General features: G+C 48.0%; 1 protein-coding gene and 1 long non-coding RNA gene across 5 annotated transcripts in view; one reads left to right on the top strand and one right to left on the bottom strand.

The window, feature by feature from the left end:
* The first annotated feature begins 1,595 nt into the window (after nucleotides 1-1,595).
* LOC309661087 lies at nucleotides 1,596-23,921 on the top strand. Of its 4 annotated transcripts, XR_014263848.1 has the most exons (5): nucleotides 1,597-3,776; nucleotides 5,894-5,981; nucleotides 6,499-10,169; nucleotides 16,250-16,317; nucleotides 23,520-23,921. It is a non-coding gene; the product is annotated as an uncharacterized lncRNA (long non-coding RNA). The 4 variants fall into 4 exon arrangements; XR_014263846.1 differs by having other exon boundaries at nucleotides 1,596-3,776; nucleotides 5,894-10,169; XR_014263847.1 differs by having other exon boundaries at nucleotides 1,597-3,145; nucleotides 3,641-10,169.
* Nucleotides 14,276-23,923, bottom strand: part of NFKB1 (nuclear factor kappa B subunit 1) — a 124,514-nt gene continuing 114,866 nt past the window's right edge. Inside the window, exons 20-24 of the mRNA XM_082462377.1 lie at nucleotides 20,901-21,025; nucleotides 19,479-19,545; nucleotides 19,007-19,179; nucleotides 18,068-18,248; nucleotides 14,276-15,257 (exon numbers count right to left, since the gene is read on the bottom strand). Of these exons, the coding sequence (XP_082318503.1) occupies nucleotides 15,100-15,257; nucleotides 18,068-18,248; nucleotides 19,007-19,179; nucleotides 19,479-19,545; nucleotides 20,901-21,025 (704 nt within the window). The 3' untranslated portion in view covers nucleotides 14,276-15,099. The remainder of the gene's footprint in view (nucleotides 15,258-18,067; nucleotides 18,249-19,006; nucleotides 19,180-19,478; nucleotides 19,546-20,900; nucleotides 21,026-23,923) is intronic.

Raw genomic sequence — 23,923 nt, 5'->3', positions numbered from 1 at the left:
AAACCAAACGCTTACAAATGAAGGGGATTTGGGATACTTAGGGTTGACATAGAAAAGAAAACAGAATTTTATATTTTCATCATTTTTGCGAAGAAAATGTCTCCATGATCATGTTATCAACATCATTCTTTATATATGTGTGTGTGTGCATATACATATATATACATAATTATTATTGTTTGGGGTGATGCAGGAAGCTACAAATGAGAAAAGGACACTGAGGTTTTAATAAGGGGAACAAAAAGTTCTGTTCACCAGTATAGATTCACATTACAGTACACCAGTATCGATAGCATTTTCTTGTCTATTTTTGGTACAGAAGATGGTACCTCTCTACATAACCTTGTAAGGCTTCAGTAACTAAAGCATAAAACAAACAAACAAAATACATTTTTGATGCCCTTCTCTCTCTTCTCCTTCTGCAACCCCTATTGTGCATAGGTTGGCACATTTTATATTATCCCATAGATCTCGTATGTAGCTTTCATTTTTTAAAAACTTTGTCTGTCTGCTGCTGCTGTTACGATTGGGTGATTTCCATTATTCCATCTTCCAGATGACTTATTTGTTCTTCTGTGTCATTTAGTCTGCTATTCATTGCTTCTAGATTGGTTTATATCTCAGCAGTTGAATCATCTATTTTTTATTTGGTTCATCTTTGTAGTTTCTAATTCTTCGTTACAGTGATCTGCATTTCTATCGATAATCTTTCTGAATCCCTTTAGCATTTTTTTTTTACCTCCTTTTTGAACTCAGGATCTAGTGGACTGGTGAAGTCTGTTTCATTATTTGCTCTTTCAGGGGATTTCTCTTGTTCTTTTAATTGGGAGTAGCTCCTCTGCCTTTTCATTTTACTTAACTGTTTCTCCTAAATTCATAGAGACAGAGAAAGTTATCTACTGTGGCCTTAAAGGGGTTAAAGGGATGTTTCTTAAAAATTTATTTTACTTATTTATTAATTTTTGGCTGCGTTGGGTCTTTGTTGCTGTGTACAGGCTTTCTCTAGTTGCAGTGAGCGGGGGCTACTCTCCGTTGTGGTGCACGGGCTTCTCATTGCAGTGGCTTCTCTTGTTGTGGAGCACGGGCTCTAGGTGCATGGGCTTCTGTAGTTGTGGCACATGGGCACGGTAGTTGTGGCTCGCGGGCTCTAGAGTGTAGGCTTAGTAGTTGTGGCTCGCGGGCTCTAGAGTGTAGGCTCAGTAGTTGTGGCTCACGGGCTTAGTTGCTCCGCAGCATGTGGGATCGTCCCGGACCAGGGCTCGAACCCATGTCCCCTGTGTGGGCAGATGGATTCTTAACCTCTGCGCCACCAGAGGAAGTCTCTAAAGGGGTGTTTTTATGTGGGAGTGTCCTGTGTGTTCTGTGTGTTCGATGCTTTTGGTGCAAGGACTGGTTTTGGTAGGGATGCCAGCCACGCCTTTCCTAAGAGTGTGCTGGCTGTTTCCCGCTTGGCTAAGGGGGAGTGGCTGGTGTTGTAATGTCTAGGGCCCATGCTGGATGTGAGCTGGGGCTTCCTCCTTCCCCTGCGGCTGTCACCGCCCTGTCAGGGGCAGGGTCTGCTGCCCCACTGTTGGAGTAGAAGCCCTGAGGGTTGGGTTTGGTCAGGTCCCCTTGCCCTTGAGTGTGTGCCCTGCCCCAAAGGTGGTGTATGAACCATCCATGGTTCCGCTTAAAAGCAACCCAAGGCCACATCTCTTCCTCTGTTGTGTTTGTCCCAGATCTAGTGCTAGGCTGTGGTGTGGAGCGGGCTGGGACTGGGTGTCGGGGCGTTGTGTCTGCAGGAACTGAGGTGCCTAAGATCTGGGCTGCCTCTGGGGCAGACTTCTCCCTGGATCTGTGTGCCCAGGTCTGGTGCCAAGCCATGGTGGGAAGAGCCAGGGCGCTGTCTCTGGGAAAGAGCTGCCGCCTGCTCCTGCATGCTTCCTGGGCCCGTCTGCCCGAGATTCAGAGCTTAGATGCTATGCGCTCTTGCGGTGCTGCCCCGAGCGCGTGCTGATGATGTCTGTCACGGCTGGACCGCCGGCCCAGAGCACGTGCTGACAGGGGTCTCGGTGGCTCTACCTAGGTCACTCCCCAGGCGCCCCAGTCTGTCTCAGTGCAGCTAGACCGAATCTTCGCCCAGATCTCACAGCAGGCGTGCGAGTGGGCAGGAGTGGGCAGGACCTGGTTGGTTGACCCTTCGTATTGGGAAGTGTGCAGTGGTGGCAGCTGCCAGCTCAAGGCCTTTTCTGCCCTGACTATTAGCATGCCTGCAAGCGTGCACACTCCCTGCGAGTAAAGTCTATGCTTCTCCAGCCCTCCTGTCTGTCCCAGCAGATTTCCTGATAGGCAAGGGGTCTTGTCTCCTCCTTGCAGGACCCCAGGACTGGGACGCCCAGGTTGCGAGTCAACCGGCTCACTCCTCTGGGCGAGGGTCCACCCATGCGGACCTTTTTTCCTTACAGATCTCTCCCAGGAGCACAGGTCCCGGCCTGATGCTTTTTTCCCGCCCTACCCAGTTACATGGAGATCTTTCTAGCAGCTTTGGTCGTATAGGATTTCTTCTGCCAGTTCCCAGTTAGTTTTCTGTGAGAATTGTTCCACAAGTGGGTGTATTTTTGATCTGTTTGTGCAGGGGGGGGGAGGTAAGCTCTGTGTACTCCTATTCCACCATCTTAATTCCCCTCCTCAAGGCAAATGTCTTTTAAGAATTTTTTTTAAAGTGTGTGTGTAGGGGGGGAGATGTCAGAAACTAATGAATTTATAAAGGAAGAATAAATTAATGAATGGACATAAATATATGCTGACAACAATTTATAAAAGGAGAGAAATAATGTTGTATATACATTATTTCTGTAAGAGAATAGTTAGATCCAAAACGTTCTTTCACAGTTTGTATGTGGCACCGAGGTTAATAATTTCTGCCATTTTAGTAGATTTATTTTGCCACATTTGCTGGCATAGAATTGGATGTACTCACTCTTGGCTTTGGATTTCTGAGAAGGCTTTTCTGTTAGTGGTTATGCAAACATTAATAGAATGGGAAGACCAGGATCCGGTCCTTCTGCTCTGTGGCTGCAAAGCACATTCCAGAGAGTGAGATGGAAAGAGGTCAGCTCACAGGATTGCATCTTCCCAGTTTAGAATCAAGAAAACAGCAAAAATGGTAATACTCTCAATCACATTCACTAAAACTCTTCTCATTTTTCCTCTTACTTGACTTTGGAAAACAAACAGGAAGATTTTGTTCGCTATTGGAATGAAACTGAACTGGAGTACAGGAGAGAGAGATATATTTCCCAAGCATTCCTAAAGTGACACAGATTTGAGACAAGAATATTCTCTGGGGGAGCAACGTAGGATAAGGCCATCTTGTTCAACACTTTAGGAAAGTTTTTTTGAAAGTTTATGATAAAAAAAAATAAATGAAAAAAATGTCAGTTGAGAAAGGAGTCTTAAAAGGCTGTCACTGTAATTAATACACGAGGAAGGAAAAGCACAAGACTGTCTGGTCAGCTAGGCTGGGCTCTGAGCTTGTGATCAATAAGCTGAAGGGGACTAACCTGCCCTCGAATAGGGGCCAAACAGTGAACAGGCTTTGCAGAAATAAGGGCATCACATCACTGTGTCATGTTTTATAACTGTCTCTCATTTTCTTTAGACAGAGGTTACTGAATCCTGCCATGAAAAGAAAGTATGCAACAATGATGCAGCTGAACTCCTTAGGTCAGGTCTCAGCCTTTGCACGGGATTTATTGAGCACCAGCTTGTGCCGCGTTGTGCTATGTATGCAGTGAGTGAGTACAAAGGATGACAGCAACACCAAAATGGCCTAGAAATCTGGGGAAATGGGATGTTGGGATCATGGAAATTTCTGGTTGAGAACTGGTACTCATTCCTGTCTCATAATGTATGTGGGAACAACCCTTTGTTCTTATTCGGTAATGTTACTTATCACAGCTTTTGTAAAATTTACTGGATCCTGGGAGACAATTCACATGTTCCCTGTAGTTGGAACAGAGATTATTGGCAGGCCATCCTACAGCTATTTCCTTCTGTTCTCTGCTAATAGAAGTGGCTATGCGTCCAGCCCCAGGGACTGAATCATAGTTGGTTATACTAATCCTATTCTCCTTTGCCAGTGATTGGTCTAGGGTTAGGCATGTGACTCAGTTCTGGCAAATGAAACATAAGGTGATACTTAATGTGGGGTTTTGAGGGAAGGTTTTCCTGCCTGATAAGAGAGAGACTTGAGGAGGAACCCTATGCTGTTGCTGAAGTTAAGAGGCTGTTGTGTGAGGCCTGATACTTGGAGCTGCTGCAGCCTTTTTGTGACCTTGAGGAAACATTGTTGACATAGGGGGATGTCAGAGATGTTGAACTACTGAACTAGCCTTGTAATCATCTCACTCTGGTCTTAGAAAAAATAAGGCCTATTTGTTTAATCCAGTTGTAGTCAGGTATTCTGAGTTTATAACCAAAAGCATCCTACAACAGTTAAAGGTATGGGCTTTGAAATCACACATACATATGTTTGAGTTCCAGATCTACCATTAGTAGGCTGTTTGACATTGCATATAAGTTACTGGGTCTTTCTGTACACGTGGGATAATAATAATCATACATCATATGTTAACTGTGAGGACTAAATGGGTTGATGCATAGATATCGATAGCATACAATACGTATTCAATAAATGTTATTATCATTATCATTACCTCTGTGTTAAGTCATCAAAGAAAGCCTAGGGAGGTGGGCAGGACTGGCACTTGCTCAGGGCATTGGATGAGGGTTGGAAACAGCATTATCCAGGGGAGCCCATAGGAATGAGGGGGCAGCAGTGGCACCTGGAAGGGGAGAGGTAAGGACCTTGATTCTGTCTCAGAGCTGTCAGCTCATCACTCTGCCTGGACATTTTTTTAAAAATTTATTTAATTTATTTTATTTTTGGCTGCATTGGGTCTTCATTGCTGCATGCGGGCTTTTTCTAGTTGTGGCGAGCAGGGGCTACTCTTCGATACTGAGCACCTGCTTCTCATTGTGGTGGCTTCTCTTGTTGTGGAGCATGGGCTCTAGGCATGTGGGCTTCAGTAGTTGTGGCACGTGGGCTCAGTAGTTGTGGCTTGCAGACTGTAGAGCGCAGGCTCAGTAGTTGTGGCGCATGGGCTTAGTTGCTCCACGGCATGTGGGATCTTTGCGGACCAGGGATTGAACGTGCGTCCCCTGCATTGGCAGGCAGATTCTTAACCACTGCGCCACCAGGGAATTCCCCTGCCTGGTCATTTTGAAAGTACGATTGCAGAAAGTGTGGTTCAGGTCTTACACAAGTCATATTTGGTCAGCAGATGATTTTGTAGGCCCAAGCAGTGTTTTTAAAAGTTGGATTACTTATTAACATTTTTAAAAGGCAAGATTCCATGTAAAATCTAGATCTATCTCCGATCTTCTTGCAATGATATTTTAAAAAGAAAGCCTCTATTTGTTTAATCCACTCATAGTCAGGTGTTCTGATTTTGTAATCAAAAGTATTCTTGTGGATAAAGGCAGGGCTTGGAGGTGAGACATAGCCGGGCCTTGGAGAGGGCAGTATGGGCTCTTGCTCTGATATTAAACCTCCAGTATGCAAGTTTGGCTCTAACACGTACTGAACTTGGACAAATCACTTAACTTCTAAGCCTCAGTTTCCTTATCTTTAAGGTGAGGTTAATAGGAATTACCATCTCATAGAATTGTGAGGATTACGTAAAATAAAGGATGTACAATGCCTAGGATGGGTAAGTGAGTTGTAAATGCTGTGGCTTGTGATGATTATTCCTCAAAGAATACAGTTGGCTGTGGCTGGGCTGATCAGGCCTCGGGGTCTTACGTTTTCCTTGCCAAAAGAAACAGAATGAGTTAAGTTTTCTCTTCCAAGGGAAAATAATCGTCAGGCTTCTGTGACCTGAGTTGGAGGAGAAATTTTCAGGCAGTAAGCCGAAGAATTTCTAAATATCTTTCTTTTGGTAAGCCTCCTTCCAATTTTACTGACGCAAAAATTTGAGTAGCAAGAGGCATGCCAGCTGTTCGGTGATGGTGCAAAGTTCTGCTTCTTCCAGCAGAGGCCTCTTGTGCACAGGAAATGAGGCTGGTGGTGGCTGGAGGGGACCCTGGGCCAGGGCACTGGTTTCCCAGAAGCTCCCCCAGAGTAAAGCGGGGAGGGGAGTCTAAGGAAGAGCTTGTAGGGACTCCTCCCACCCTGACCCCGTCCCCTGTCCCCCGTCCCCTGTCTCCTGTCCAGGCTTCAGAGAGCTGGATGCCAGTGTCCTGGAATTCTGGAGTCTTTCTTGAAAGATAGAGACGGGGAGAGAGAAGGAGAGAAAGAAAGAGGGATGGCTAGAGGGAGAAAGCGGGGAGGAGGGAGAGAGGGAGGAAGGAAGGCAGCAGCTTTGTTTAAGCTCCAGGGCTCAGAGGCAGGGCACCCATGAGGGCTGATCTCAAGGGTCAGACCTGCAGAGAGACTTTCTGCTCTCTGCCTTTCAGTTTATTTCATTTCCCTTCATTGTTGCTACCTGGGCAAAAAGGCATCTGAATGATATTTAATCCTAATTTAACTGCTATGGAGCTATGCAAACTTGGCACAAAGCCTCCGGAATAGCTGCTTGATGGGGGAGAAGTCAGATGATCTCTTAAAAGTCACGGTAACGGAGAGCGAGAAGGACTGAAACCGTGAGTTACGGCCTGGTTTGCAGAAAGGCGCAGACTTCTGGTGATGGAGGGAGCGATGGAGGGTCTTTCCTGCTCCGGCATGGCCTCTTCTGTCTAAGGGGGTAGCCCCGTGGGCATGTGGGTGACTCGCTGGCCACACATTCTTTCTTGAAGCTTTAAACCTGGAGTCTCTTTGCCTTTCAGAACTAAAACGGTCCCTGGCGCATTTGCTGTGTGCATATGTTGATCATCATTCAAGACGTGCTTTTCGTGAGCTAGGAAAGCAGTCAGGGCCAGATGGTGACTCTGACCTTCCCAGATCAACACTGGGAAGGAGAAGCCAGCTAAGGGCTGCTTTGGCATCAGGCTGACTTGCCCAGTCGTCCATGAGCACATAAATACTTCCTGAGCATGTATGTCCCCGTCTGTGGGAGAGGTAAAGTCACCCCTGGTGCTGGGGCCCAGGCAGTGATGGAAGGGGTGCGGGGGGTGGTACTTAGGAAGGAGACGGGACTGTTTCTTTGGGGCAGCGCTGCTCCGGTGGCGGTACCTGCCTGTGGAGCTGCGGCGGGTCTTCACGGGGATGTGATTGCGGATCCTTCGGCCTCTCTGGGCCAGGCTGTGCTTCAGCTATGAGACAGGATTCTGCATTAACACGGTGCCCCTTGGGGAGCATTTTGGAGGCCCTGGCTTGAATTTTGGTGGGATGGAAGGGACACAAGGAAATGGGCAGAACCAGGCAGGGTGTTGAGATGAAGCTTCTGAGGGCTCCAAAGCCGAAGAAGGAGAGTGAGGCTGAAGGAGGATGGGTAGGGAGAGAAAACCAGCATGACTCCTGTGGCCCCTCTGGGGTTCATTTGCAGAGACTAGTGTGAGTGCCTCACGTACTGAAGGTACCGAGCCCTTTGTTGATGGGATGCCGGTTTCCCGCTGGTTTACCAGCCTTCAGTGCCAGCACTTGGGCGGCTTCGCCTACCCCCTCTTGGGCATGTCTCTGCCACCTTCCCTTTCAGAGCTGTGCCCTCCGTGATTGGCTGTGGAGCACAGTGTGAGCACTGATGGCTGAGTCGAGCCCCTTACACTGGACTGGGGACCTCCAGGCACATCAGCATCGTTTTCTTTCTGTGGAAAATGGCAGGAATTACTCCCCCTGCCTGCTTTTTACTTCTCAGATTGTTATGAGAATGAATATTTGAAAATATCTTGTAAATGACAGCATTCACGTTTACAAGTTTTGTTTTTATTTTTATTTTCAAAATTACGAAAGGAAGTTTATTTCAAAAGCAAAAGAGAACATTTACATTTGAACAAAATGACAAACTGGTTGTCCTGCAAAAGAAAAAAATTCATGGCATGAAGTTTCTCATTTAAAAGTTTTGAAGCAAAAATAACTTCAGTTGTGCATTCTTGCCTTAGGAAAGGGAAGGAAAACTGTAAAACAGGTTTGGAAAGAAAAAATCTCTCTCTGGCCAGAGAATAGACCTAGCAACACGGTTATCTGGTATCCGGCATCAACTCGTCACCCTCCCTGAGCTGATGCCATCGTATTCGAGGTTTCCTCGCACCATCTTCAGCACCAGCTCTGCTTCCTGAGTCCCAAGAAGGAAGCCTGGGAGATGGGATTGCTAGAATTCAGTTTCATCTGCTAGTCTTCTGCCAGTTCTCTGCAGACTGCAAGAAAGATGAACTTGCTTGTCCCTCTCCTTTGGGTGGGATCCCAAGCACCACGGCCACTTGAAGACCTTCAACTTTGGCATCAACATGCCCAAGGGCTCTTGCACAGCATTTAAGGGCCTACAGACCATGGAGGCTGGAGAGCGGGAGTCCTCCTGAGTCAGAGCAGGGATAACAAGACTTTGCTGCGGTAACTGTCACTCCCCTCATCCTACCTGATCTAATACCCTTGGTCATCTCTGAGGATTTCCTTAAGAGAACCTGTGACATTGTCCTTACAATGCATCTTTCCTTCTTAATCCAGGGAAATGATTTTGCCCTTGGTGATGGCCATTTACCATGATTGCAGGTGACTCAGAGTGAGTGGATGTTTGCACACAAGTTGGAACTCGAAGGAACTTCAGGTTCAATCTCCATCCTTTAGGTAAGGAATTTTGATTTGTGCGAGAAACTGGGACCTGTTCGCCAAAGGCAAGCCCCCTCCTAATATTGGGAACAAAAGTAGATCACCCACGTAGGTAGCCTTCCAGCTCTTGGTGTGACCATGGGACTAAAGTTTTTTTTCCCGTGCAGTGTGAGGGAGGAAGGGGCCCATTCTAAACTCCCACACGTACTTCTCCGTGCTCTCCCTTCCAGCTTACTGGACTATTACTCCCAGCAAGACCTTAGGAGCCAAGGGTTGGAGGGAGAGTCACTGTCAGCCTGGATCCCTTCATGACTATGTGGAAGAGAGACGCCCTACTCACCCCTTTCCCCTACTGCAAGTGTGGTTTATTAAAACACATTAGTGGAGTCAGGAGATCCTGTGGTTAAATGCTTTATGTGTGTCTCAGTCTCCTCATCTGTAAAATTGCAACAAAGTTCTTACTTCACAGAGTTTTTGAACAAGTAATATGGGATAATGAGTGACCACTCACTGTAGTGCCTGGCAGGTGACAGATGCTCAAGAAATCTAGACTGAATACATATCTTCGTTCCTTGAGGGTTGTTGTGATATCTTAATGAAATAATCATTTTGGAGAGAGATATCAACATGGAAAAGCTAATTGTTGGAGGTGAGAAAATGCTGTCTCAGCCCCTTCCTCCCTCTTATTCTAAGAAACTTTAACAATTTGTGGGCCTAGTCACTTGTCCAGGGTAATGGAAGCAGGCTATTATAGACACAGTGGAATCTATAATAACGGAGAATGCTATCCATTTAATTTCACGCCCCTCCTCAGCACCTCCCTCAACCCCAAACCCAACTGATGAACCTAGAAAACCCATGGACAGGAACTTGTGGTCTCTGGGATTGGTGGTGAAACAAAGCAGCAGCTATACTGAGGATTATAGGGAGGAGATGTTTTCACGTCGTAGGTGTTTAGAAAAAGATGGCAATTTGGATGATTTGTTTAGATGATCTTTAAGGTATTGTCTAGCCCTAAGTTCTGTGATCCTTAAGAAAATAAAAGAATTTTAGTTTCATCTTCTCTTAACTTTTGTGCCTCCCTAAGTCCATTACCTGCGGAAGCACAGTCAGAAAGAAAATTCCCCCAAAAACACAAAATAAGGAGGAGGTAGAGATGCAACTAGAGACCTCCAGTCTATGAATAATTCATAGTTAAGCATCTTAGCCTGTTATTCCAGGGAAAATCAAGTCATTTGAACATTTAAGCCACATATCTTTTTAGTGATACTCTGGGTTCACTTTGCATTTTGCCTGGGGTACATTATGACTCCATCATCCTTATACAGATTTGTATGGATTTTTTTCTTTCTCTCTTCAATACAGGACTTCAGGTATGGCTAAAGAACAACCTGTGGAATCAGACACACCTGGATTTGAACGTGGGGTGAGTTAATATTCAGATTATCTGTTTCCTCATTGTAAAATTGGGGTTAAATATGTACCCCATAGGGATGTCATGAGAATCATCAGTAGAATTCATTAAAGCAAAGGGGCTGGCAAATAACAGATGCTCAAATCTGCCTGGCTCCTTCCCCTCTTTTCTCCTGCTAAGATGCAGAGGGTCCGGTTTGTGGGTTTGTGGGGCTGCCCTCCGAGATGGTGCCAGGAATCTCCTCGCCACATCCAACTACTGCAGGGGACGCCGGTGGGTAAATGAGCAGCAGACTGGCTTGCTACAGCCAAAAAAGAAAGACCGCCAATCCTGAGAAAGTCTAGGTTGTGCTTGCAGGGTATAGAAAGCGCAAAAGATGACGAAGGTTCTAAGGAAGCTATTTTTATTTTATTTATTTATTTATTTTTATTTTTGGCTGCGTTGGGTCTTCGTTGCTGCGCGCGGGCTTTCTCTAGCTGCAGCGAGCGGGGGCTACTCTTCGTTGCAGTGCCCGGGCTTCTCATTGCGGTGGCTTCTCTTGCTGCGGAGCACGGGCTCTAGGTGCACGGGCTTCAGTAGTTCTGGCACGCAGGCTCAGTAGTTGTGGCACATGGGCTTCAGTAGTTGTGACACGTGGGCTCAGTAGTTGTGGCTCACGGGCTCTAGAACGCAGGCTCAGTAGTTGTGGCGCACGTGCTTAGTTGCTCCGCAGCATGTGGGATCTTCCCAGGCCAGGGCTCGAACCCGTGTTCCCTGCATTGGCGGGTGGATTCTTAACCACTGCACCACCTGGGAAGTCCAGGAAGCTATTTTTAAATGGCTTCCTGCTGAGAGACAGCTTTCTGGGAAGGTTAATTTCAGGCCCATTGTAGCTTTCCACCTGTCTCCTGCATTCCTTCCGGTATTTCTCCCCATCTGCTGGTCCAAAATGAAAAACACTCCTTCCTCAGAGGCACAGACAGCGTTGGTAGCCTTTTTGTCTGAGCACCATGCAGAGGCTCAGGCCAGCGCTGCGATCTGGGAGGAGAGAGAGGAAGTTTCTGGAACAGAAGCAGGGCTTCTTATTAAAGTAGGGGAATGTTATTTTTAGTCTGGGCATGAGTTGCTTCATTGTTCCTGCTGCCGTCAGCTTCTCTTTAAAGTGACCTCCTGGTGTGGGAATTGTTGGGCTAGAGACCTGGAGAAGGTAACAAGCCACCCCACACCTAAGGCTGAAAACATCAGCCGTTGTTTCATTTACTCCTGAATGTGCCATTGGGGCAGGCCTCCGCGTGTCAGCTGAGGCAGCGTGAAGGCTAGACAGGTGTGACCCTGGCTGGAATCCTCTCAAAGCTTCACTCCCTCACACGTCTGCCGGTTGACGCCGGCATTGGCTGTGACCTTGGTGAAGGCTGTTGGTTGAACACCTACACGTGGCTTCTCCACGTGGCCACTGGCTCCCTCAGAGCATGCCTGGTGACTGGGTTCCAGGAGGGAGAGACCCGGCCCAGGGGGACTGAAGTTGTATTGCATTTTCTTACCTAACCTTGGAGATCCCTTAGCATCCCTTCTCCCCTTGTCACACACCCGGCTAGACGTACAGGGAAGGAACGTAGGCCCCTCCCCTGAGGAGGAGGAGTGTCAGCACGATACCGTAAGACTGGAGGCCTCGTCGTGGCCGCCTGGAAAATAACTGTTTCTCACAGAGGAATGAACTGGGGGAGGAACGGAGGCACGGGTTTGCTGTTGGAGAATTATGGAGACTCAGAGCTACTGTTTTTTACTTTAAAAATACAACTTTCAAAAACTGGAATACAGGCATACCTCATTTGATTGCGCCTTTCTTTATTGTGCTTTGCAGATATTGCAGGGTTTTTTTGGTTGGTTTTGTTTTTTTTTACCAATTGAAGGTTTGCCGTAACCCTGTGTTAACCAGTGCCATTTTTACAACAGTATTTGCTCACTTCGTGTCTCTGTGTCACAATTTGGTAATTCTTGAAATATTTTGAATTTTTCATTATTATTGTATTTGTTATGGTGATCTGTCATCTTTGATGTTACTATTGCAATTGTTCTGCGGTGTCACAAACCATGCCCGTACAAGACGGTGAACCTAACTGGTAAATGATGTGTGCGTTCTGAGCCCTCCACCGAACGGCCGTTCCCCGTCTCTCTCCTTCTCCTCAGGCCTCTCTATTCCCTGAGACACAACAATGTTGAAATCAGGCCAGTTAATAACCCTACAAGGTCCTCTAAGTGTTCAAGTGAAAGGAAAAAGTTGCGCATCTCTCCCTTTAAATCAAAAGCTAGAAATGATCAAACTCAGGAAGGTACGTCGAAAGCCAAGAAAGGCTGAAAACTAGGCCTCTCGCACCAGTCAGCCAAGCCAATTCCCTTCCATTCTTGAAGGGAATGAAAAGTGCTCCTCCAGTGAACACACCAAAGATAAGAAAGCAAAAGAGCCTTATTGCTGATAGAAGATCAAACCAGATACAGCATTCCCTTAAGCCAAAGCCTATTCCAGAGCAAGGCCCGATGTCTTTTCAATTCTGTAAAGATTGAGAAAGGTGAGGAAGCTGCAGAAATGTTTGAAGCTGGCAGAGGTTGGGTCAAGAGGCTGAAGGAGGGAAGGCGTCTCCATAACATCCAAGTGCAAGGCGAAACAGCAAGTGCTGATGTAGAAGCCACAGCAAGTTATCCAGAAGATCTAAGATAACTGAACGAGGCGGCTACACTAAACAACAAATTTTCAATGTAGATGAAACAGCCTTCTATTGGAAGAAGATGCCGTCTAGGGCTTTCATAGCTAGAGAGCAGAAGTCAATGCCTGGCTTCGAAGGACAGGCTGATTCTGTTGTTAGGGGCTAACGTACCTGGTGGCTTTAAATTGAAACCAGTGCTCACTTAACGATTCTAAAAACCCTAGAGCCCTTAAGAATTACGCTGAATCTACTCTGCCTATCTCTGTCGATGGCACAACAAAGCCTAGATGGCAGCACATCTGTTTACAACATGGTTTGCTGAATATTTTAAGCCCACTGTTGAGACCTACTGCTCAGAAAAAGAGATTTCTTTCAAAATATGACTGCTCATTGACAACGCACCTGGTTACCCGAGAGCTCCTATGGAGATGTACAACAAGATTAATGATGTTTTCATGCCTCCTAACACAACATCCATTCTGCAGCCATGGATCAAGGAGTAATTTCGACTTTCAAGTCTTATCGTTTAAGAAATACACTTTGCAAGGCTATAGGTAGAAATTCCTCTGCTGGATGTGGGCAAATTCAATTGAAAACCTTTTGGAAATGATTCACCATTCTAGATGCCTTGAAGAATAGTCATGATTCATGGGAAGAGGTCAAAATATCCACATTCCTACAGGAGTTTGGAAGAAGCTGATTCCAGCTCTCATGGATGACTTTGAGGGGGCCAAGATTTCAGTGGAGGAAGGAACTGCAAATGTGGTGGAAATAATAAGAGAAGTAGAATTAGAGGTGGAGCCTGAAGATGTGACTGAATTGCTGCAATCGCATAATAAATCTTAAAGGGATGAAGAGTTACTTCTTATGGATGAGGCAAGAAAGTGGGTTTCTTGAGATGGCATCTATACCTGGTGAAGCCTGTTGAAATGACAACGAAGGATTGGTTTAGTGTGCCCCCAGCAGCCGGGCTGACAAGTCCTTTGTGGACGAAGGATCTGGGCTGCCCATCACAGTGTCCACCACAGCACCTCATTCAAACACTTTCCATTTCTCCTCTCCCTTATTTTCAACCTCTTGAGTGAAGAGTTCAGCAGGGCTTCGTGCTGGAAGGCTTTTCAATACTTTATGCATCGCAGAGGCATTGGGAACACATTGAGGGTTGAAGAGGAAACAGTTTTGCGTGAGATGATGATGGAGGAAGATGAAGTGACACAGCCTAAATGAAATGAGCCTGGCAAGGATTTGACAAACCCAAAGCTTTCATCTCAGGTTGAAATATTTTTTTTTGATGATAATTTTTTTTTGCTCATTTCTGGATCAAAAAATTGATTCTAGAGGGAACTGTGAATGTGAGAACCAGGCTATGGAATGATCCCGTGATTATAAGGAATAATCTTAGAAAAATATTTGTAGAGATCAAACAAGATGAGCTCATCAATTTACTTTTCCTTTTATTATAAAAGTAAAATAAAAAATAGCATTTATAAATCCAACATTTTTTCCTTTAAAGTATTTGATCTAAAAAAACATATTTACAATAGCAAAATGCAGCAAAGGGGGGAAATACCATTTTCAGCACTGATTGTAACCATGTTTAAATATTGACATGTACATATTCTTTTTTCAAATCACAGAGAGAACCACATTAGGAAAAGCAGTGAGCTTTTTTTCTTTTTTTTTTTTCAGCCACTCGGCTTGCGGGATCTCAGTTCCCCAGGGATCTGGGGATGGAACCCGGGCCCCCGCAGTGGAAGCACCGAGTCCTAACCACAGGACAGCCAGGGAAGTCCTAATGAGCCTTTTTTTTTTTTTTTTTTTAATCACACACCAATAACTCTCACTTTAAAATATCCCTTTTCATAATCCTTAATCTGAATGCACAAGTGTGCTTTGGACGGCCAGAAGGAACACCCAGTAGGGACCGTGACAACTTTTAATGACAGTGGGAAAGCAGCAGAGGGACAGCAGCAATGATAAGAGAAAGCAGCTGGTAAAGCTCCACAAGCTACCGCACTCCCAAAGAGGCGTCAGCCCAGCCGCGGGCTGTGACCATAGATACTATCGGTGAGTCAGCTGAACTAAAATTCATTGCAGAACCAAAGAAGAAATCCACGTTTAAAAGGCCTTGAATTACACCCCAGAGCGATCCAAGCAGGCCGGTATTCCTCGGAGCACCTTCGGATGCACTTCCTTCCTCTGGACAATGCGATGGAATTTCAGAGCTTTGGTTTACTTCGGCGTTGGAAGCAGCCGGCAGTCTAAATTTTGCCTTCTAGAGGTCCTTCCTGCCCGTAGTCGTGGGGCACTTTGTTAATAGTTAGCAACGAGCTGCCGCTGGTCAGAGACTCTGTGAAGCTGAGCTTGCGGAAGGATGTCTCTACGCCGCTGTCACAGACGCTGTCGTCCCGGAACTCGTCTGGGGGGAGAAAGCACGGACTCACGGGGGTGCACCGGGAACACGGCCCGGCCCTCGCTCCTGCGCACCTGCCATCCCCGCTGGGCTCCCGCGTGCATCTGGAAGGCTCGTGGGTTGCAGAATTCTGCCTGTTCCCCTCCACCAGTCACCACGGGCCCACCTACGCCGCCCCAGGTGTTGCTGCTGTTCACGGTGTGGGGGGGTGGGGACAGAAAACACTGGGCTTTACAAAAACTGTGAAAACATCAAAGTCAGCCAAGTGTTTTCACCTCTTTCTTATAATCTAGCCTCATGTTTATCAGAATCCTTTCTGAATTCTCTAGACTCAAAGTGTACCTGTTTTTTGTTTTCCTTAGAAATTAGATGTATTTTCCCACCCACTGTATCACCTATTTTATAGCTGGGGAAATTGCTGAACGTAGGCAAAATAAATTGGTGACAGAAGTAGGAAATAAAAATGAGATCTGTCTCTGGGCCTCGTATGCTATTAGACACTATACACTGCCTCAAAAATATTCTGTTAGCCAAAAAAGTAAGATGATTTTGATGAAAATGAGTCTCTACTGGGCAATTAGGTCAGATTCTCCTTTGAGAAGTGTCTTTAGGGATCTGAGCAATGTGAATTATTTCCTATAGGGAGACAGTGACCAAGGAAACAGAAGTCTACCGTACACGAATCAAAAAGCTATCTTCTTGTATATTAAATTCCAATGCTAAAACGTTAAGACCTTAATGGCAGTGGCATGGTTATTGTTATTGATTGATTTATTCAACCCATCAATCTTTATGGGTTTCTGTTATGTGCTAGGAACTGTGAGGTATTTTAAAAATAACTACAAATTGAGGGCTTAAGGCTTTTTAAAATATAAGTATTTACCTACTTCTTTGTGTAGACGGAGCGTCAGGTCATATGACAGGAGACATGGGTTGTTTTCTGGTGGATATGCTATTCCTTTCTAAAGCGTGCACAACACCTGTCCTCACTCCCCTAGGAAGGGCCCTCCCACCCCAGCAAGGTGACACCAGTGCTGAAACTGAATGGCAAGAAGGAGCCCGCCAGGTAAGGACCTTTGCAGGGAAGGGGACGAGAAAGCTCAAAGACCCTGAGCCTGGATCGGGCTAGTGATCTGGGGGGGGCAGAAGGAACACGCGGCAGGGCAGGGGGCCAGGAGGAAGGGCAGGTGAAAGCGATGTTTGAAAGAGAGAGCAGATAAAGCAGGGACACGGTCTTTGCCGCTCACTGCCCCATCTTCAACGCCTGCAACACTGCTGGGTGGGCACGCGGGATGCGCTCAGTAGAGATCTGTTGAATGGCTGAGTGAAGGGGAGGGAGGAACGTCATTTCTAAAAAGAATCACACTGCCTGTTGTGTAGAGAGTGGACTGAAGGTGGGCGGATAGATTGGAAACAGGGAGACTGGCTAGGAGCTGCCGCAGGACTCGAGGCAAGAGATGAAGGTGGGCTGGATGGGGGTGGTCAGGACCGGCGAGCGTGCACACGCAGTCGTAACCTCTTGGAGGATGGCAGCACTTGTGACCGCCGTGGCCAGCGCCAAGCTCTTGGGTATCAAGAGTCCTGGGCAGGTGAGGACAAGTAAGGAGGGCCTAGGATGGGGCTCTGGAGGCTGCAACTTTAAAAGGTGAGTGTGGAGGTGAGCGTGCTAGGGAAGAGCCCAGAGGGCAGGCTGTCTGAAGAGTGGTCCCCTGTGATACGCGCCGGGAGAGGCAGAGGAGCTGAGAAGGATGGTGACCGGATCTGAGCAGACGCTGGCCCTCGTGAGGAGAGGAGGCCTGGTGCAGGGGTGGGGTAGAGGCCGACCGCAGGGGCAGGGGGTCGAGGAGAGAGGTGAAGAGGTGGAAAGAGTAACTCTACAAAATTCTTCTGGGAAGCTTGGCTGGGTAGGAGAACAGGGAAATCGGGCTGCGGCTAAAGGGGACGGGGGAATCAAGGGAATGTTTGTTTGTTGGTTTCCGTTTGTTTTATGTTGAAAAGATGAGAGAAACTACAGCATGCTCGCTAGGCGATCTAGTCGGGAGGGAGAAAATGCTAAGGCATGAGAGAGAGGCGAGGGCTAGAGGAGCAGGACCTGGCTGGGCAAGAGGCGGGCCCAGGCGGCCTGGTGGTTTGAGGGTGCAAAGATGAGAGAAGTCTAGTTGTTTCTATGTTCGCGGTGGAGTGAGGCGAGGACACGGGATGAGTAAGGGGCGGGAAGGGGTGCTGGCAGTTTAGGAGGAGAGAGCATGAAAGAAGGGTTGTTAGAGCGGGAGGACACATTTGAAGGGAAACAGAGGACTGTGGTGCTGAGAGGCCATCAGGGCACGTGTTTTAGGTGGGGTGACGGGTCAGTGCTGTGAACGCGGGGAGGAGGCTGAAGGGAGAAGGAGAGACAGGACCACTGCAGGGGGGAGCCTGGGCAGCGGTGGGGAACGTCGCGGCGTCAGTCCACAGCCTGGGGCGCGAGTCCTGCTTCCACAGACCCGGATCTGCACATTTTTCTCTCTTTTGTGAATTTAAGAAGCGAGAGAAGTAATGCTGACCTTCACCACCCACAGCCTGCTGTTCTGGTATTTACCGTGAACCTGAGCGACCCGTGTGTCCATGTGGCTGTTGTGGGGACAGCCCCTCCCCTGAATGGTAGCGTCCGGAGGGGAAGACAGTACAACCTATGGTCCCCGAGGGAGACGGACGTAGCGGACAGCGTGTCCGGGAGATGGTGGTGGGGAGGACCGGCCACAGCCCCAGAGGCTGAAGGCACCAGCCTGGCGGGGCGGGGAAATGTCTCGACCGCCTTTTCAGGCCTTTTTCTTTACCTATTTGCTGCCCTGTGGAGGCAGGCGAGAAGGGCAGCGAGTGGGCCTGAGAGGTGGTCTCCACCGGGCTGGTGGCCGCGCTTCCTGACGTGCAGAAGGCTGCCTGGATCACTTCAATGGCTTCGGTATAGCCCATCTGCCTCAGGGCCTCCACCAGCTCCTTTATGGTCCCCCCAGAGACCTGCGAGACAGAAATGAAAAAAGAGGGTGCTTCTGTGTTCAAAGCTGTGCAGGGACAAGCAGGCAGGCTGTAGACGCGACAGCACACCCCTTCCCCTGAGATGACAGCCGGCGGCCTGGGAGCTTGCTCTCAGGGCAGAGAGCAACTGAAAAATACGCTGTCTTTGAATCAAGTTTCCTGTTTCAGCTCAAAGACCACTCAGGAAATCACGGAGAAGCACTTTATAGTAAGCAGAGAGAGAGAGAGTGCTGAGGCAGTAAAACTCTACCCCGAGTGAAGTCTGCCCCGTATCCCTGAAGCTCTGAGAACTGAGAAACGAGCCGCTGATGAACTTCGCCATAGAAAGTGATTTCACCCCACGTTTTTCTACCTTTTCGCTTTAGAAATGAAAGCATCACCAGGTAATGGCTCCGCAAGGAGTCACGTCACTGGTTCCATGTGCTGACATGGGATCAAGGCATGTTCTTGGGGAGGGCAAGGCATGAAGGTTGATTACAGTCTTTCGTCTTTGTTCAGGGAGCTCAAAGTTCTGTGACCATCCTGACACTCTAAGTAGCATTTCTGCAGCAAGTCTCAAGGTGTCTGAAAACAGCCAAGGTGGGTTTCCTGCTGTCCTGGGTCAACCCTCCCAGGACACGGGTAATGACTGATTTTCTTCCTCAGAGTTAAGGGAGAAGGAAAGGGATTATGCTCCGGCCAATGATGTCAACAGAGCAAAGTCAAATGAACGTAGTCAAAGATGTAAGATGACGTGTTACCTCGTAGTTGTCCATGAGAGTTTTGGAAGGAGCAGGGCTCAGCCGGAAGGCACTATTTAGTATCCCCAAACCTAACTTCTGTGCCAGAGTAGCCCAGTTTTTGTCTGGATCAGGAATTTCTAGCAACTTGTAGAGCTGCAACTTTGCATCTTCAGTCAGCTGTTTCATGTCTCCTGAAGAAAATAAAGAAGAAACACGACCGTCCTAACCGACCAGAGACACTCCGGAGGGACTGACTGCTGCCCCAGAGCCCACCCTCCCGCCCCGTGGAAGCAACCACGCTCCTTCCCTTGAAAGTCAGCAGCAGCCCACGCTGTCGTAATTTACAGCTGGACCTTCTCCGTGGCACCCCGCCAGGGTCTCCTGATTCTGAAAGAAGCCCCCGTGCCTTTCGCAGCACACCCTGACCCCCCTCTCAGTGACAGGATGGAGATGACACTGGCTCAAAGAACCCGCTTCTCCCACAACTCACCTTGTGCCAGTAAATCATCAGATGTAAACTCTGGCTCATAGGGTTTCCCATTTAATATGTCAAATACCTGTTGGGAAGAAAAACACGGGGAAATGTTACACATTACAGGGACCATGAGGGAAATCTGCTTCTTTGTAATAGAGAACTCGGCATGTCCTCCTCAGGAGGGGTAGGACCCCGAAGATGGAGGGCTGGGAAGAGGAGTCAGTTCCGTCGCCCGGGAATAAGCGTGCCCTCTGCGGGGCTCTGCGCCCGGGAGCCTGTGCTCCTCAGCAGCTGCGTGAGGCGGGGAGGAAGACCCAACCCGGCCCCACAGAGCGCCACGGCCACGGCCACGGCCCTTCGGAGGGGCAGAGGCGGTGCAGGCCGCCCAGTCAGCCACGCGTCGGCAGCGGTGCTTCCCGAGAGCTGGGAGGGGCTGAGCTCACGCCGAGCTGGGAAGCTGGTTCCGTGGCTGCCGCTCCCCCCTAGTAAAAAGGCTTCCGAGGATGAGCTTTACGAACTTGCTCAAAGTGAGGCGTACAAATGCTCACAGGGCTCGGGTCAGCCTCCTGGCGCCATCTGCATGTTAACTGAGGGGCCAGAAACGTCTTAGGCTAAAAGGGAAAAAAAAACACAAAACTCCATAGCTACGGGGGCTTTTCTGCGCTCTCTGCAAGTCACCTGGTGGCTGGCTGACCTGGGCGAGGACCACACGGGGTCACTGAAGTGGGTTATCTTTGTGTTCTGTGGTGAGGCTTCTGGGAAAACCAGGCGTTCAACGTAAAGAGAGCCGTGCGGTCTCTCGGCCAGGGTCACTCAGCTCAACCCACACGGCCCGCGAGGAGGCCGACGGGCAGCTTCCGGATTGGGCGCAGCACCTGCCCCTAAGAGGGTTACTCAGTTGGGCCGGGGCTGTGTGTGCTGCCCGCCTCCTCCCTCTGGCGCCCCTCCCTGGGCCCCGAAGACCCGGTGACTGCTTTCGCCTTCGGATCGCAGGCCAGCGGAGTCCCGAGGAAGCTTTAGGCTGCTTGCTCTGTGTGTCCTCGTGCAGACCCTCAGAAGCATCCCCGTTTCTTCTGATGTTCAGAAATCACTTACCGAAGTTCACGCTAACCGTAACATCTATCCTGGCTTCAGAAACTGAGATGGGAACGACTGCGGTGTAAGTTCAGAGCGGGTAACCTGTAACGTGAGTTTTGTGTTTCTCTCATCTAACTCTGATCTGATTAGGCATATACTTTTACACTCAGAACTCTGCTGACCTAGATCTTTCACAGATAGGCTTTTCAAGATACATACAGCTCTTGACAAGCAGACTTTCTTAAAAAATAACAGGCATGCGCTTTGGGGAGTAAAGACCGAGGAAGGCCACCTGCTCTGACGTCCCTGGACCTGGAGCTCCCCCGGGAGCAGCCAGCACACAGGCGGAGCCACACTCACCTGCCAGCTGGTGGCCATATCCAGAGGAGTGGTTCCTGGCGGGACTCCTTCATCCTCTCCATCCTCGTCCCAAGAGTCATCCAGGTCGTACAGAGGCTCAAAGTTCTCCACCAGGGGATCTGCTCCTGCGAAGTCAAGTTACACAGCGTTAGGTAAACCCACATCTTGTCAACTTCTAACTGCCTGCAGGGGTCAGAGTCTATAAATAGATAAAACATGTTTATTTATAAACATATAAAACACATTTCTACTGAAATATCCAGAACCCTGCTTTTAAATTTAAAAATTTAAATTTAAATAAATTCTAATGCATCTTGACTGTAAAGGTGACTGAAGATACCCCATATGGCCAAGGACACTTTCAAAAACAAAAGACCTGGAACACGCTGACTCTCACATTTAACGCTATAGGAGAGTTTTCAAGTGAACGATGCATCTTTAACCCGAGGACTGATGGCAACAGTTTACAGGGACTAGGGCGCACGCTCAGGATTAAGGTCCTAAATGTTCAAATTGATGCCCAGCGCCACACGTTTCTCAGCCTCTTCACCTGCCTGCTCAAAAGAGCAAAGCTGCTTGCTGTCTAGTGCCAAACTGTTCCATTTTACTCCCGGGTACGGCACTGATCCTTAAACGCAAAATGCCAAGAAAACCTTCTGGTAGGATGTGGAGTTGTTGAAAAAGTTAGGGCCAATCTTGGAAAATCTAGTCTGTTCCTTAGCCAGCAGCAAGAAACACCTGAAGGAACTCAAAAATTAAGGCTAGAGTTAACTTCTCAAAAGGCTTAGAGAGACTATTTTTATTCAGGGAGTGTTTAGCTTGCTGCCTGATGAACAGTAGTGAGTTTAGCACGCTCTCCTTTTGGAAAGAGGACCTTGTTTTAATCTTGCTGGGAGGACGTTTGACTTTTGACAACTTCAGTGATAGGGAGTGCCTAACGAGAGGGTCTGCATGCCACTTCTCCCTCCGCTCTCCCAGCTGCTGCCTGATCTCGGGGGCAGTAAGTGTCACCTGACCACGGAAACAGTAGAGAAACTAGGATGAACAATCTGCAGGACCAAAGATGGAGAAGCTGAACTAGGTCTGTTCCTTAAGTGATCTCCTTCATGACTCTGAGCTCAGGACTAGGTTTTTTGTTTTTGTTTTTAAATTTTATTTTTGGCTGCGTTGGGTCTTCGTTGCTGCGTGCGGGCTTTCTCTAGTTGCGGTGAGCAGGGGCTACTCTTCGTTGTAGTGCGTGGGCTTCTCATTGCAGTGGCTTCTCCTGCTGCAGAGCACGGGCTCTAGGCGCATGGGCTTCAGTAGTTGTGGCTCACGGGCTCTAGAGCGCAGGCTCAGTAGTTGTGGCGCACGGGCTTAGTTGCTCCACGTCATGTGGGATCTTCCCAGACCAGGGCTCAAACCCGTGTCCCCTGCATTGGCAGGCGGGTTCTCAACCACTGTGCCACCAGGGAAGCCCAGGACTAGGTTTTTCTTCCGAGTTTCTTCATTTATATACTGGAGAAACTGCTACTTGCTACTCCTTTCATGGGACACTGAGAATTAGAGAGAAAGCATTCTTGGAAGGGTCAGAGCTTCTCGTCTGAAGGCGTTTCTTAATTATAACCAGTGACCCCCCACACTATTCATACACACTGCAACCATCGTCTCTTGTTCACGGGAACGTCACCTTGACAAAGCAGGAAGGAAGAGGCTGCTGCTTATTCGGGATGTGACGTCAGAAAAATGTAGTGCTGCCAAAGAAAAGGTTCTTGTATTTTTCTGGCCTCAGTTTTTTTTTTGATTGCTAAGTTGGGTCTTCGTTTCTGTGCTAGGGCTTTCTGTAGTTGTGGCAAGCGGGGGCCACTCTTCATCACGGTGCACAGGCCTCTCACTTTTGTGGCCTCTCTTGTTGCGGAGCACAGGCTCCAGACGCGCAGGCTCAGTAGTTGTGGCTCACGGGCCTAGTAGCTCCACGGCATGTGGGATCTTCCCAGACCAGGGTGTGAACCCGTGTCCCCTGCATTAGCAGGCAGATTCTCAACCACTGCGCCACCAGGGAAGCCCCTGGCCTCAGTTTTTTTAGAAGGTATTTAATCTACTCTTTTCTTGAATTTGTGAAGCATTTATTTTCTAAAAAAATTTTAATAACCTCTGAAGTAAATCACATATGCCAGGACAGGCTTGAGATACCAATTCTATTAAACATTTTTTCAGGTTCTAAATACACAAGGCAGTAGAGATTCAAGGATGAGCAGAAATAATTTTTCTATATTTCACAGGACGAGAGGATTGAATTGGAATAACACCTTCAAATCCTTGAGCAAAACAGGGGACAGAAACACAGCAGAGAGAATAGAGTCTGGAAGTTCAGGGTGACAAGGTGTGACTCACAGCTCTGCCCCTTACTGGGGCCCTGGGACCGGGATGCAGAAATCTCTCTCGTCTGTTTCCTTGGCTATAAAATGGGACTAATAATGGGATTTGTCTCAAAGGGTTATTGTGGATTAAGTTAAGACTAAATGAGACAGTGCATGCGAAGTGCCTAGCCCAACAGAAGCTAGCGATTTTTAGTGCCTGGCACATGACAGTACTCAACACACGGCCCATTTGTTTTTTCCCATTACTTTGGCTTCTCAGGGACCTTTCTTGCAAAAGGAAGTCTTTAAATCATTTCTTATACCAATAAACTTTTCCTTCTGAGGACTTGTGACATGACCTGAGGTGGATATTGCTCCGAATTCTACAAGGAGTTTGATTCAACATTAAGAAGATCTCTTGTCATGGGAGTCAATGAAGACAACCCACATCCAAAACAAACAGGTGGCCTGGAGAGGAAAAACTAACCTGTCAGCACGAAGCCCGGGATTACTAGTCCAAACAGTGCCTTTACGGCAGGTGGATGTGATTTGCCAGACAACTTTTATTTATTTCCTTGTGCCTTTCCGCAGCGGGCCTGTGGCTTAAGAAGGTGGCACGGCTGCTCTATTGAGGCTGGGTTTGCATTCCTGATGACATTTTCCATCACCGACCGCCGGGCTGCC

This window comes from Balaenoptera physalus (genome assembly GCF_965194825.1).
Source record: "Balaenoptera physalus genome assembly, chromosome: 5".
Lineage (NCBI taxonomy): Eukaryota > Metazoa > Chordata > Mammalia > Artiodactyla > Balaenopteridae > Balaenoptera > Balaenoptera physalus.
Note: the sequence above shows the minus strand (reverse complement) of the source record. Positions and strands in the feature narration are given on the sequence as shown.